This window comes from Leopardus geoffroyi, chromosome A2 (genome assembly GCF_018350155.1).
Source record: "Leopardus geoffroyi isolate Oge1 chromosome A2, O.geoffroyi_Oge1_pat1.0, whole genome shotgun sequence".
In the NCBI taxonomy this organism is placed as follows: domain Eukaryota; kingdom Metazoa; phylum Chordata; class Mammalia; order Carnivora; family Felidae; genus Leopardus; species Leopardus geoffroyi.
The window spans coordinates 6,875,701-6,891,624 of NC_059331.1; the positions used below are offsets into that span (position 1 = coordinate 6,875,701).

Sequence of the window (15,924 nt, forward strand, 5' to 3'; positions counted from 1 at the left end):
TTTTTCTAATGATGTATACTTTGTCCCTTGAAAATGTTTCTCTTATAGGTTTTCATTATTTATACTAATTTGTATATCTAATACATTTTATCATGTTATTTTAATTGCTATATATTTCATCATATGTTCATCTGAAATAAATATTGATATGGTTGATGATTCCTTCATTCTTTTTCTACACGATAAATGTCCCCAGCTCATAATCTTTTCCCTGAAATTTGCAGTTATGATGCTAGGGTTCTTCCTTTCTGTTGTCTTTCCTCAACTGGCCCCACCCCACTGCTTCCTTGTGAGGACTGAAATATACAAGGTGCCGTTGTTCGTGGAAGGAAAAAACACACACGCACAATAGGAAATATTAGCATGAGGGTCCCATACACTGAGTACTGTGTCAGATGTGTCTCTATTCATTTCCATCACTGCAACTTCCCCATGAGGTTTTGTGATCGTTCCCATCATACAAATGAGGACACTAGACTTTTCATACAGGTGAACAATTCTCCCTACCCCCAATCAAGTACTGATCGGAATTAAATTCAGTGTTTAAGTCTAAGTAATGCACCAAATGATAAAGGTTGTCATGGCTACTTCCATCTTGACCACTGCTTTACAGAAGCAATTTTGTTAAGGATGCCCAATTATCTTGTAAGTACCATATAAGTCTGTTTTAGCTTATAATTCTCTGTCTTCCAAGGACCAATAATTGTTGCTATTTTCACCTATTTGTTTTTAATTTTTAAGCTTTATTTATTTTTGAGAGAGAGAGAGAGCAGGAGTGGGGGAGGAGCAGAGAGAGAGAGGGAGACACAGAATCCGAAGCAAGCTCCAGGCTTTGAGCTGTCAGCACAGAGCCCAACGCGGGGCTCGAACCCACAAACTGCGAGATGACCTGAGCTGAAGTCGGATGCCTAACCAACTGAGCCACCCAGGTGCCCCTATTTTCACCCATTTTTTAGAAGCCTATGCTTTTTCTCTCATTTAGCTGTTGTTTGTTTGTTTGTTTGTTTTTTAATGATATGCCTGCCCCCATCACCTAGGGAAAAAGTCTCCTTAGGATAAGGTAGAGAATGCACTGATATTTGCCTAGCTTCTCCTAGAATTAATTGCTAGTGCAGGTGAGTAGTGTTTTCATGGGGATTATCAGCTTCAAGTTTACAGGCAACATTTTCTTTTTTTTTTTAATTTTTTAAATGTTTATTTATTTTTGAGAGAGACAGAAAGACAGAGACAGAGTGTGGGCAGGAGTAGGGGCAGAAAGAGAGAGGGACACAGAATCTGAAGCAGGCTCCAGGCTCTGAGCTGTCAGCACAGAGCCCAACGCAGGGCTCAAACTCATGGACCGCGAGATCATGACCTGAGCTGAAGTCAGACGCTTAACCAACTGAGCCACCCAGACACCCATATAGGCAACATTTTCTAATCTTTGCTGAGGTACAGAGCAGATACTGGGATGGATGTCGTGCACCTACTATACCATACTTCATGAGTAGGGATGGACATGTGCTGTAGACAAGGGAAAAGATTTGGGGCATTGTTCAAGATGACTACATTAAGATTTTAAAGGAAGTTTTATGAAATCTGGGTGTTGGTTTAGGAATTCTAATTCTGTATTATCCTGAGGCATTACCAATAATTGGTCTAGACAGTCAGCTGAGCTGTCAAACCACTTAACATCTTATCTTTTCCAGGCACTGTGTACTTCACCCCACCTAAGTTTTCCTATAGATAAATGGAGTGATGGTACGATGTAACTCATCTGTAATTTGACAAACCCTTCAGTTGATTCTGAGGCATTCCAAGGCTTGGACACCAAACTCTTAACAGAGATTGGATAACTTTATTCTCGTCTTTCTGTTTGTTTGAGATGAGGAATATTTCTGAAGGATGTGCCATAGTTTATTCTTTGTTTCAGTCTTAGCACTAGGCACAATGTGTGAAAAAGAGTTGGTGATCAATAAAAATCAAAGCAAAACTTTGAGTGGAGCAAAGAAAAGTAAGAGATGATGATGAAGGGAGAAATTAGCAGATTTGAACGATTTGAATATTCTCTTGGGTTCACCATATACATAAAGATTTCTTTTTGTTTAAGCATTGGCTCTCCAACTTCAGTGTATATCAAATTTATCTGGAGGGTTTGTTAAAACTTAGATTGCTGGTCCTTACTTCAGAGTTTATCAGCAGTGTATCTGGAGTGATACCAAGAATTTGCATTTCTAACTATTTCCCAGATGATGCTGCTGTTGCTCATCCAGGGACTATTCACTTTATTTAATTTTTAACCCATCTTTTCCATTTCCATTAGATTCTTCAAAATGGAACCCAGAAATCACACAGGTGTTTCAGAATTTCTTCTCCTGGGATTGACAGATGATCCAGAACTGCAGCCCTTCCTATTCTGCCTGTTCTTGTCTATGTACCTGGTCACTATCCTGGGAAATCTGCTCATCATCCTGGCCATCAGCTCTGACTCACACCTCCACACCCCCATGTACTTCTTCCTCTCCAACCTGTCCTTTACTGACATCTGTTTAAGCACAACCACGATCCCAAAGATGTTGGTGAACATCCAGGCACAGAATCAGAGCATCACGTATAGAGGCTGTCTCACCCAGGTTGGATTTGTCCTGGCTTTTGGTGGTTTTGAAAATTTTCTCCTTGCAGCAATGGCCTATGATCGCTATGTGGCCATTTGTCACCCCTTGAGGTACACCGTTATCATGAACCCCCAATTCTGTGTTCTGCTGATTCTACTCTCACTGTTCTTTAGCGTTGTGGTTGCCTTGCTCCATAGTCTGATGGTGCTACGGTTATCCTTCTGCAAGGACTTGGAAATCCCTCACTTCTTCTGTGAACTTGCTCAGGTCATCAAACTCGCATGTTCTGATACCCTCATCAATAACATCCTGATATATTTTGTAGCTAGCCTATTTGGTGGTATTCCTCTCTCCGGAATCATTTTCTCTTATACTCAAATTGTTTCCTCCGTTTTGAGAGTGCCATCAGCAGGGGGAAAGCTCAAAGCTTTTTCCACCTGTGGGTCTCACTTGTCAGTTGTTTCTTTGTTCTATGGAACAGTTGTTGGAGTGTACATTAGTTCTGTAGTTACTGACTCTTCCAAGAAGACTGCAGTAGCTTCAGTGATGTATGTTGTGGTTCCTCAAATGATGAACCCCTTTATCTATAGCCTGCGGAACAGAGACATGAAGGGAGCCTTGAGAAAACTCATCAATGGGATGCCTTCTTTGCTGTGATTGTGCCATATGTTTTGGACTTGGGTTTCTAGAAGGAGGCAAAGGGATAGGAATCCTGGATGAGCCATAATTCTTGATTCTTCCATCACCGAATTCTTCTAAGCTAGCCAGGCAACAGATTGCTCAAGCTAATTTTAACTTGGGGTTGAAACATACTTTGCTTTTTTTGATTAGTCTTATGATGTTTGACACATGATTTCAATTCTCTAAATTCAGCTTCTTTGCTTGGGTTTTATGCAGAAGCAGAGCCTGAGGCAAGGGTTCTAGTTATAATGGTTTTTTGGGTTCGGTTTCTTCGGTTTTGTTTTGTTTTTTTGTTTTGTTTTGTTTTGGATCACTGTCAGAAAGAATACTGAAGAAAGTATATAGGACAGGGAAACTATTGAAGCAACACTGTGGTCATATCTAGAGACTAGCTTCCACCTGATTTCAATGTAGGGCCATGGCAATTGCACTTAGGAGTTATACCTATAATACAGTAGGGGAATTGACCTTTTATACACCTATTTAGTAATTAATTTGTTGACTGTAAACTGTACGTTTGTGAGGAAATTCATCACCTACCATATTTCATTGTATTATCTATGAAAATTATGTGATTACATTATCTCAGTGGTTTGAGATGATTGTGAGATATTCAAACTTTATCAGTGATGAAATCTTCAGTTGCAATAAGAAAAAGAATCCCTAACTCTAATATTACCAACAATATAGAGAGCTATCTTTCATTACAGGCACTTAGAGGCAGGGAGTGTACAGGAACAGAGTAGTAGAGATTCATTCAGTCCTCCATGGGTTCTATTGACCTAGGATTGGTTCTCCTCAGGGTCATGAGGTAGTGGCACCAGATGGAGATGTCATATTTGGGCATGATTCTCAGAGAAAGAACTCTGACTGTCCTTTCTTGAGTCAGATGATTATAGAATTTTCCACAGAGTCAACTAGAAGAGTCAACTAGAACCACAACTGCAACAGGTTGTATGGTGGTCCTCAACAGAATTTGTCCATGTCTTAGTCCTCTAACGTATTAACATTTTGTGATAAAAGAGTGAATTGTACTTATTTGGAGTCTTTGTATATTAGCTTATTCCCCTATTTTCTGAGTAGCCCTAAATAGAATCACATGTGTCCTTATAAGATAAACAGAAATGGAAATGACCCAGAAAAAAAGAGGAGGCAATGCAACCATGGTGACAGAAATTGGATTTATGCAGCCAGTATTTAATTTCCAGTATTTGGTCATTTTCTCCCAGCTTTACTGAGATATAATTATATATAACATTGTGTAAAATTAAGGTATACAATGTGCAGATTTTATACCATTGCATGGGTAAAACCTCCATCCTGGCACTTAATTACCATTTCTCTAGTGGTGAGAATATTTAAGATTCTACTCTGTTATCAATATTTAAGTATATAATATACTGCTATTAGCTATAATTATCATGATCTATACTAGATCCCCAGAATCTGTTAATTTTATAACTGAAGTTTTATATCCTTTGACCAACGTCTATTTTCCCCACTTTCCAGCCCCTGGTGGCTGTTTCTGTGAGTTTAACTCTTTTAGATTTTCCACATATAACATCATACAGTATTTGTCTTTCTCTGTTTGACTCATTTTATTCAGCATAATGTCCTCAAGGTTCATCCAAGTTGTCACAAAAGACAGGATTTCTTACTTTTTCATGGCTGAATAATATTTTGCTGTATATATACTATGTTTTCTTTACCCATTCATCTGCTGACACTTAGGTTGTTCTCATAACTTGGCCATTGTGAATAATGCTGCAGTGAACATGCTAGAGCAGATATCACTACAAGATCCTGATCTTAATTCCTTTGGATCTATACCAAGAAGTGGAATTGCTGGATCATATAGTAGCTTTATTTTTAATTTTTTGAGGAACCTCCATACTGTTTTCCATTGTAGCTGTAGCAATTTGCATCCCACCAACAGTGCACAAGGGTTCCCTTTTCTCCACACCTTTGCCAACATGTTATCTCTTCTCTCTTTTTTTTTTTTAAGAAATTACTTATTTTAAGTTCACCCATTTATTTTGAGAGAGAGAGACAGAGAGAGAGAGAGAGAGAGAGCGCGCACATGTGCAAACAGAGGAGGGGCAGAGTGAAAGGGAAAGAGAGAGAATCCCAAGCAGTCTTTGCACGTCAGTGGGGAACCCCAGGCATAGCTTGAACTCATGAACCATGAGATCCTGACCTGAGCTGAAATCAAGAGCCAGATGTTTAACCAACTGAGCCATGCAGGTGCCCCAAGGGATGACATTCAAATGCCACCTTGTCTCATGTTGGTTTCAAATACTAGAGCAAGAACTCTATTGATTTAAAAATGAAGTTATATAGAAAAGTTAACATGTGATAAAAATAAATTGATAAGTGCATGAATATATTAAATTCATTAAATAATGGAAAGTTTGTAATTAAGTGTTAACATGAAGCAGCATCTTTACCTATTAAATTATGGCTGAAATCACACTCATTTCACGGAGAATATAGATGAACCAGCATACTATTGCCTTCTCCATGACATCGTAATTTCCCATAACTCTATTTTTTAAAAAGTGTCATAATTTCAACCCATGATCCACTGATGTGAAAAAAATGTACACTGAAACCATCATGATGAAATTGAAAATGTTGTTTATGAAATTCTAAAGTCTTGTCTCTATTGATCACAGTCAAAATTGTTTACAGATTATAGACTAAAATCTGCCATATGAAATATACAGAATGAAAATTAATGTTCAAGAAACATTCAATGACTCTTGGAAAAAATCATCACTGTTTGCATTTTTATGTAGCTTATCTGTATTTATAAATATATATTTTTATACCCACATATATAAACTGTGTTTTCACACTTAGAGTTAGAATCTGGTTTCCTGATATCACTAATTAGATAGAGATGCCCTTGCTTATATCTAAAGACAGGAATCCAAGGGCGCCTGGGTGGCTCAGTTGGTTGAGCATCCGACTTCAGCTCAGGTCATCATCTCATGGCTCCTGAGTTCGAGCCCCGCATCATGCTCTGTGCTGACAGCTCAGAGCTTGGATCCTGCTTCAGATTCTGTCTCCATCTTTCTCTCTGCGCCTACCCCGCTTGTGCTCTCTCTCTCTCATATAAAATAAACATAAAAAAATTTAAAGACAGTAATCCGGGGCGCCTGGGTGGCTCAGTCGGTTGGTTAAGCGTCCGACTTCAGCTCAGGTCACGATCTCACGGTCCATGAGTTCGAGGCCCGCATCGGGCTCTGGGCTGATGGCTCGGAGCCTGGAGCCTGCTTCTGATTCTGTGTCTCCCTCTCTCTCTGCCCCTCCCCCATTCATGCTCTGTCTCTCTCTGTCTCAAAAACAAATAAACGTTAAAAAAAAAAAAAAGACAGGAATCCAATTAGAGAAGGATGGTGTGTCCACACATGCAAAGTATGTGAAATGGGGGTGAGCATGAACAGATGGAGAGAGCTGCATGGCGTGTGTGTGTGTGTGTGTGTGACCTCACGGGGTCAGGGATCAACTATCCTGAATTCTTTTCTTCTACAGTTTTAGTCTTTAAGGATCTACACTGTCCTGGGATCCAAATAACAATAAAAGTGTTTGTCTAATGAGGAGCTTTGGATATTGAACCCTCAGGGATGCAGAGACTGCAAATAGTCTGTCTATGACCAACTCACTCAACAGCCCTGCCCAGTCAGGAAGCAACACGTGAGGCACCTCCCAGCAATGATCCCACTCGCCTAGAAACGCGGGGCTTCACTCGATCACTCTGCCCTTATCAGAGACAGACCTTCTGTTCCCATCACTCAAATCCAGAGAAGATTTCAAATGTCATCCAGCAATGATGTCAGCCAGGTAACAGAGAGTCCCTTAGACAATGCTTTGGACATGAGGGAAGGTGTTTACTAGAGTTGTAACCCTGCATAGCCATGAGGAGAGTCCATGCCTAAGATGACCGGTACTAAATCCCCAATGGGACTCCTGCTTGAATATCATCATCTTGACATGTTATTTTGTACCTCCTCAACAATGCTAATGAGGCTCTTATTCTGCTAGTTTTCTATTCCGTCTATTTAATGGCAGGAACCATTTTGCTCATGAGCTTAAATCCTCCCCTTCACAAACATGATGACTATTATGAAATTCTCTGACACTTACTTGTATCCTTTGGTGGTGGAAGGGAGAGATATCAGCTTCATTTTAACTCCCATACGTTATACAGAAGAATCTTGGTGTTATATTTGTAGCCTGGTTGTGAAGACCTAGAAAAAAGAAGTGTAGACTCAGACAGACAGAGCAGGCTATCTCCTTCATCTGCGCATTCCTTTTTATAAAAATACCATACATTTTAAATTATAAGAATGGCATAGATATTATAACAATAAATTTAATATGCTACCGTTAACCCATTTCCAGAATTAACACATGTTGGCATTCTACTATATCATCTCATGTCTATTTTTTTAATTAACAAAATAATGTAAATGCAGAAGGCATTCTTTTCTTGTACCCCTTATTTCCCCCTCACAGAGGAAACACCAGTGTAATGGTGTCCCGCAAGCATGCTTTCATGTTGTATGTGTGTATATGTACATGATATGTGTGTATATATTTATGGTATTTTATATGAATAATTTTATCTCTTGTTGGTTTTCATTTCTTATATTGATTCACAGATCCAATTTCTTTTAATATTTAATTTATTTTAATTGCTTTATGTCCATGCCAAATAAACATTGATATATTGATATTCCCCCCTTTCCCCTGTAATATGATCAAGATTCTCAAAGGGAGTTTCAGCATGTAAACCCATTCCTGAAATTTGCAATTATCACACTAAGGATGTTTTCTTACTTTTCTTTTTCCTCAACTTGCCCCAACCCATCCTAGGAGTGAAACATGCCAGATGCTATTGTTTATGACAGAAAAAAAAATCACAATAGGGAATGTCACTATGAGGGTCTCATTAGCTAAACACTGTGCAGACTGATTTAAGCCTATTCATTTTTGATCATCACAACAACTCCATAAAGTATTCTGATAGTTCCTACTATACACACAAGAATACCAAGATTCTAATACAATTAAAACCTTTTCCCTATTCACAAAGCAAGTACTGGGGCCTGGATTCAGTTCAGAGTGTGTGGATCTAAGTATTATACCAAGTGATTGATCCTCTGATGGCCACTGTGTCCCACAAGAAAAGACAACCACTGTTGCACAGGGACATGCTTCTTAGGATGCCTGGTGCCAGTGTCATCTTATGAGTCTGTCTTCCAAAGACAAATTGCTATTATTTTTATCTGTCTATGCATTTCATCCTTTCTCCCACTTAGCTTGGGCTATTTGTTGTTGTTGTTGTTGTTGTTGTTGTTGTTGTTGTTTGTGATCATACGTCACCTACTGTATTAGGGGAAGAAGATCCCTAAAGATGAGACTGATTTTGTAATTTTATTCTTATATTTCTGATTGTTTGAAGGTGTAGAATAATTCTAAAGGAATAAAGCCATGTCTTCTCCATTTCATTCTTGACACAATGTGTTAGACACTCATTGCTCATTAGAATTTTGGCTGATTAACTGAATGGAGGGAAGAAGATGAGGGAAAGAAGAAGGATGCAGGGAGAAATACACAGAGGGAAAGATTCAAATATCCATTTAGGTTCACAATATAGATAAACATTTTTCTAGAACAGCAGTTCTCAGACTATATCATATGTCAGAATCATTGGAGAGCTTGTTAAAGTAGACTGTGATAACCCACCCTGGAGCTTTTCCTCAATAAGTCTGGAGTCCAAAAATTGCAATTTCCAACAAATTCCCAGGTACTGCTGCTGTTGGTCCAGTGACCATACATTTTATTCTCTTGTCACCCAATATTTTATATCAACAACATGGAACCCAGAAACCAAACGGATGTATCAGAGTTTCTTCTTCTGGGATTGACCGAGGATCCAGAACTGCAGCCCATACTCTTCTGCCTATTCCTGCTCATGTACCTGGTCACCATCTTGGGAAACCTGGTCGTTATCCTGGCTGTCATCTCTGACTCCCACCTCCACACCCCCATGTACTTCTTCCTCTCCAACCTGTCCTTTACTGACATCTGTTTAAGCACAACCACGATCCCAAAGATGCTGGTGAACATCCAGGCACAGAATCGGCACATAAGTTACCCAGGCTGCATCACGCAGATCTGCTTTGTCTTGGTTTTTCTTGGTTTTGAAAATTTTCTCCTTGCAGCAATGGCCTATGACAGCTATGTTGCCATTTGTCACCCACTGAGGTACACGGTTATCATGAACCCCTGCCTCTGTGGATTGTTAATTCTACTCCCCTTGTATGTTAGCATCATGGATGCCCTCCTCCACAGTATGATGGTGTTGCAATTGTCCTTCTGCATTGACTTGGAAATCCCCCACTTTTTCTGTGAACTTGCACAGGTCATCAAGCTTGCATGTTCGGATTCCTTCATCAATACCCTCTTGGCTAATTTTATGGCTAGTACACTGAGTGGTATTTCTCTCTTTGGGATCATTTTCTCTTATACTAAAATTCTATCTTCACTTTTAAGAATGCCATCAGCTGGCAGAAATTATAAAGCCTTTTCCACCTGTGGGTCTCATCTCTTAGTTGTTTCCTTGTTCTATGGGACAGGATTAGGGGTGTACATTAGTTCTGCAGTTTCTGACTCTTCCAGAAAGACTTCAGTAGCTTCAGTGATGTACACTGTGGTTCCTCAATTGATGAACCCCTTTATTTATAGCCTGCGTAACAGGGATATGAAGGAAGCCTTGAGAAGAATCATCAGGTAGGATAATTTTTATTTAATGATTCTGTCATCATATTTGGGTCAGATTTTTAGAATGAGTCAAAGTAAAAGGTATTCTGGTGTTTCAGATCTATCACCAAGATCATCTAAAATGACTAGATAACATGACGGCCTCATCATCTTGGGCTTCATATCTGATTTTGTGATGTTTGACAAGTGATTTCAAGTGTCTAAATTCAGTTTTTTGGGTCATGTTCCATAGAGGGAGAACCTGAATCCTGGGATCTTGTTATAGTGATTTTGGGGGACAGCATGTTCAGAATAAGGTGGGAGAAGATGGATAGGGCAGGCAAAAGGTATATGCAACGTCATGGTTACAGGTACAGAGTAGCTTCCACCTTATCCCACAGCTAGGACCGTGAGAATCTTCCCCCAGACAGGCATACACCGTGAGGCAAGAAAGCTGGCCTTTCTTACTCCCACGCAGTAATCACTGAGAGTTGTCTCTATCAAACTCTATCTCTCTGGAGCAACATAAGAATCCACCAAACTCAGTTTTATCATCTGTAGCATCAGTGAAATCTGATTATCTCAGTGGTTTTAGGCAGTTGTGAGATATGTGAACTTGAAACTGAAAGTCTTTGGTTCTTATAATAAAAAGAACAATTTCTTTAATATTCTCAAACAAGAAAGTTAGCTTTTTTCTTCTTTCAAAAAAATTTTTTTCAACGTTTATTTATTTTTTGGGGGGACAGAGAGAGACAGAGCATGAACGGGGGAGGGGCAGAGAGAGAGGGAGACACAGAATCGGAAACAGGCTCCAGGCTCTGAGCCATCAGCCCAGAGCCTGACGCGGGGCTCGAACTCACAGACCGCGAGATCGTGACCTGGCTGAAGTCGGACGCTTAACCGACTGCGCCACCCAGGCGCCCCTAAAAATTTTTTTTTAATATTTATGTTTGAGAGCAAGAGACAGAGTATAATTGGGGGAGGGGCAGAGAGAGAGAGGGAGACACAGAATCCTAAACCAGCTCCAGTCTCTGACCTATTAGTGCAGAGCCCGATGTGGGTCTCAAACTCACAAACTGTGTGATCATGACCTGAGCCGAAGTCGGACGCTTAACTGACTGAGCCACCCAGGCACCCCTCTTCTTCTTCTTCTTTTTTTAAGTTTACTGTTTATTTTGAGAGAGAGAGAGAACTTGAGCATGAAGGGAAGGGCAGAAAGAGAGGGAGAGAGAATCCCAAGCACGCTCCACGCTGTCAGCACAGAGCCCCATTTGGGGCTTGATCTCACAAATCATGAGATTGTCACCTGAACCGAGATCAAGAACCAGAATATTAACCGACTGAGCCACTCAGGTTCTCCAGGAGCTATTTTTTGTACAGGGACTTCAGAGATAGGGAATGTACATGGATGGGAGAGTAGGAATTTATTTAGCTTTAGATGAAGTGGCTTCATTCAAGATCAGATGGTGGCAGCAGACACAGGTGTCATATTCAGCATGATGCCCAGGGACAGAAAACTGTCTTTCCCTGAGCCATTTGATAATTGGTCTTTCCATGGCATCATTCACAAGATATCCCCTTAAGTCTCATCGCTGAGAAGAGAATCATATGCTCCTTCTTAATCTAATTACTGGTGTGGGAGAAATGATTAAAATCAAAGCCTTAGACTGACTGAGGTTAATTCTTGTTGGACAATCAACTGTCATAACTATTACAAGCACCTAATACGATGCCTGACATACTGGGGAACTCAACAGCATCTAACTGGTATCATAGTTTTTCATATCTTATCTGTATTCGTAAGTTTAATAATCCTTTTGAACTCACATCTTTTTGCCACCTGTTTCTACATTTATATTTGTTTATCTTTACTGCAGCTTTTCTGGTCTGAGCAATATAATCATTAATTATTGAGTAGGTAGGATAATGGGTGTTCATCTTTTTTTCTGACACTCTATTTGCTTCGATTCCTTCTCATTTATTTATTTTTTAAAAAGCCTGCTTATTGGGGCGCCTGGGTGGCGCAGTCGGTTGGGCGTCCGACTTCAGCCAGGTCACGATCTCGCGGTCCGTGAGTTCGAGCCCCGCATCAGGCTCTGGGCTGATGGCTCAGAGCCTGGAGCCTGTTTCCGATTCTGTGTCTCCCTCTCTCTCTGCCCCTCCCCCGTTCATGCTCTGTCTCTCTCTGTCCCAAAAATAAATAAACGTTGAAAAAAAAAATTTAAAAAATAAAAAAATAAAAAAAAAAATAAAAAGCCTGCTTATTTTGAGAGAGAGGGAGGGGAAGGGGCAGAGAGGGAGAGAGAGAATCCCAAGCAGGCTCTGCACTGTCAGTGTAGAACCCAACACGACGCTCCATCTCACGAACCTTGAGATCATAACCAGAGCAGAAATCAAGAGTCAGACGCTTAACCCACTGAGCCACCCAGGTGCCCCTCTTTGATGTATTAAGAATGTACCTTAAAAAAATGAAAGAATTATCTGTGTTTTAATTTATTTCTTTAGTTACCTCTCCATGCAGTATTTCTCACTCATCTCAGGAGGGGTCCACACAGAGATATATGACTGAGTAAAATTGATGCAATGACTGAAGTCTTAAAGAGTTGGCTGCTAAATTAGGGCTTTTATGCAAAACATTATCATGCGTTATTATGAAGAAAACAGTGTTTCTGCAGAGAAGACGTTGAGTGTAAAATAAGACAGGAGAAAAGAAGTTGGTAGCATTAGGGGCCATCACTTTTTCCACAAGTACAAAAATGTGGAGCCATCAGACAGAAGTATCTTTATGGATGTGTGTATTAGGGGAGAAGGACAGAGGTCTCCCAGGATAACCAAAGGAGTGCCATTCCTTGAGGAGGTATTGTGTCAGCACCACAGCTGGGGGACAGCTCCCTGCCTGCTGCCCTGGTGAGTCTTCTAATGCAGAACTCTCTCCATTGACACCCACAGGACATCTGCACAGATGGATGGTTTGAGGCACTTGTCCACACTGCAGATTTCTGATCTGCCTCTGAGAACTACTGACTTTGTATCACTGGAGAGACATCGAAAGGATGAGTTTGTAAATAAGTACTCTGTAAATTTCTGATACACTCCAAAGTCTGAGAAACATGACATAAATATGAAAAGAACGTGGAAGAAAATATTTGTATTTCAGAATATGAAAGACCTTACTTCAATTTTACTCGTTAAAACATCGTAGATGAAGTGGCATATAAAATACATCTATAGTTCTTAAATGGTAATATGATGAAAACATAATACCCATTACCAGGTTAAAGCATAGAATATACCTGAAGAGGGGCGCCTGGGTGGCTCAGTTGGTTAAGCATCTGACTTTGGCTCAGGTCATGATCTCGCGGTCCGTGAGTTCGAGCCCCGCGTCGGGCTCTGTGCTGACAGCTCAGAGCCTGGAGCCTGCCTCAGATTCTGTGTTTCCCTCTCTCTCTGACCCTCCCCCATCCATGCTCTGTCTCTCTCTGTCTCAAAAATAAATAAACGTTAAAAAAAATGTTTTTAAAAAGAAAAAGAATATACTCGAAGAGTTTCCAAGTCACATCACCTTTCCCATCCCAGAGGTAACCACTATTCTGAATTCTATATGCACCATTTCTTTAATGTTTTAGTCCATTGAATTCTATGAAATTGCCTGTATTTTGTCATGTTTCCTCTACACACAGACATATTCATAGGATTCAACTGAGTCTTTCTATCACCCTGTATATATCCCTATACCATTTGTTAACTATATTCTAAAATAAATTTGCCTCTTTTTGAACTTATTAAAAGTTTAGTCTTTAAGTTTGAATTCTGTGTCTTATTTTTTGCATCATTTTGCCATTGGGTTTCAAACCTTTTGTGGGGTATAGCACTAATTTATTCACTTTCTATATCATATAATTTGACATTGTGAAGGATGATATCACAAAATAGTAGTCCATTCCTACATGGATGGAACATTTGGTAGCTTGTTTTCCACTATTATGAATACCACAGTTTGAATAATCTCATACGTATCTCCTGGCAAAAACGAGGGAAAGTTTTATACTAGGAACCAAGTTATTGGATATAAGGGCCTATTCTCCTTTGGGTGGTTCAAACAAGTTTTTCAAAGTGGTTGAGTCAATTTTTTTTTTTAATTTTTTTTTTCAACGTTTATTTATTTTTGGGACAGAGAGAGACAGAGCATGAACGGGGGAGGGGCAGAGAGAGTGGGAGACACAGAATCGGAAACAGGCTCCAGGCTCTGAGCCATCAGTCCAGAGCCTGACGCGGGGCTCAAACTCACGGACCGCGAGATCGTGACCTGGCTGAAGTCCAACGCTTAACCGATTGCGCCACCCAGGCGCCCCTGAGTCAATTTTAATTCTCATATGATGTTTCTTGAGATCCACATCACTTCCCAACACGACTCTAACAATCTAGTGGTTGTATAAAACATTATGTCAATAATTTAGATTTCTCTTGTTCTGAGAGAGAGTATCTTGTCACTCACTTATTATGGGCCATTTCTTTTTCCTCTTCTGTGAAATATCTATTTATAGTATTTCTATTGAGCTACCTCTTTTTTCTTATTAGTTCATAGGAGTTTTTATTTAATTGAGATGGTAAATTGTTCTTAGTTACATACATTGAAAATTTCTTTCAAAAACTTTGTACTTTATTTTGTAAATAAGTTGCAATGTGTTTTGGATGAACATAAATGCTTAGTTTTACTACTGTTGAATTTGTCAATGTTTTCTTGAGTGGTTTGTTCTCAATAGTCTTGTTTCTATAACCCATACTTACCTCAAAATAAAGGATTTATAGCTTTGGCTTGTACATTTGAGGCATGAACCCACCTGGAGTTTGACCTTGACTATGATGTGATATCAGTAGCTAAATTCATTTTATGTCCCTGTACCTTTTAATTAGTTCATTCATTCACTGTAAGCCCACTTCTTCAATAAAAAAAAGTTGCCCGTTCATATCTGGGCTGTTGCTTCTGATCACTTGTCTCTGTCAATGTCTTAATATTTGTCTCATAACATGGGGTGCCTGAGTGGCTGAGTCGGTTAATGTCCGACTCTTGATCTCAGCTCAGGTCTTGATCTAGGTTGTGAGTTCCAGCCTCACTTTGGGCTTTGTGTTGGGCATGAAGCCTACTTTAAAAAAAAAAAATTGTATCCTAACAGCTAAAATAAAATTTCTTGTCCCCAACAAATAAACAGTCCCCAAATCTTAACAATTACATCCTCAGAGCCATATGGCATCACAGATTGACTGCTAGTCTGATAATTTGTAATTTAGTGCAACAATATGGATAGCCAAGAACCATAATTTTAACCCATGGTCCTTGATGTGAAAAAAAAAAAGTGTATTTAAGCCATTAATATTGAATTGGGAAAAGTTGGTAATGAAATTTTATAAAGAGAACAAATGTCTGTTACACTTGAGTACATAGACTATATCAGCAACTGCTAAATATAATATACACAGGTGAAATCAGCATTCGATGAGCCATACATAACATTAGCCCTTAGTGTTTGCATTTTTAGGGCATATTTCCTACATTATCACATGTATTAATCCAGGTAATATTTATCTATCCATGGAATGAAATTATATGTTTTTAACTCAAATGTAGTATGTGTAAGTCTTCTTGAGATTGTTATTAAAACAGGGTTGAATTTAAATATACCTTTAGGGGTTCCTGGGTGGCTCAGTCAGTTAAGCATCTGATCTTTGTTTCAGTTCAGGTGATGATCTCATGGTTTGTGAGACAGAGCCCTGTGTCAGGCTGTCCCCAGCATAGAGCCTGCTTGGGATTCTCTCTCCCTCTCTTTCTGCCCCTCCCCCACCTTTCAAAGTAAATAAATAAACATGAAAAAAACAAACA

The 15,924-nt window shown here is 39.6% G+C and overlaps 2 protein-coding genes across 2 annotated transcripts; both read left to right on the forward strand.

The window, feature by feature from the left end:
* Positions 1 to 2,312: 2,312 nt before the first annotated feature.
* On the forward strand, positions 2,313 to 3,251 carry LOC123607364 (olfactory receptor 7G2-like). Its single transcript, XM_045496534.1, has one exon. It carries the CDS (start codon positions 2,313 to 2,315, stop codon positions 3,249 to 3,251), a length of 939 nt encoding a protein of 312 aa, XP_045352490.1.
* A 5,905-nt stretch (positions 3,252 to 9,156) lies between these two features.
* LOC123607378 (olfactory receptor 7G2-like) lies at positions 9,157 to 10,080 on the forward strand. Its single transcript, XM_045496552.1, has one exon. The coding sequence runs from the start codon at positions 9,160 to 9,162 to the stop codon at positions 10,078 to 10,080; it is 921 nt and encodes a 306-aa protein (XP_045352508.1). The 5' UTR covers positions 9,157 to 9,159.
* Positions 10,081 to 15,924: the final 5,844 nt, after the last annotated feature.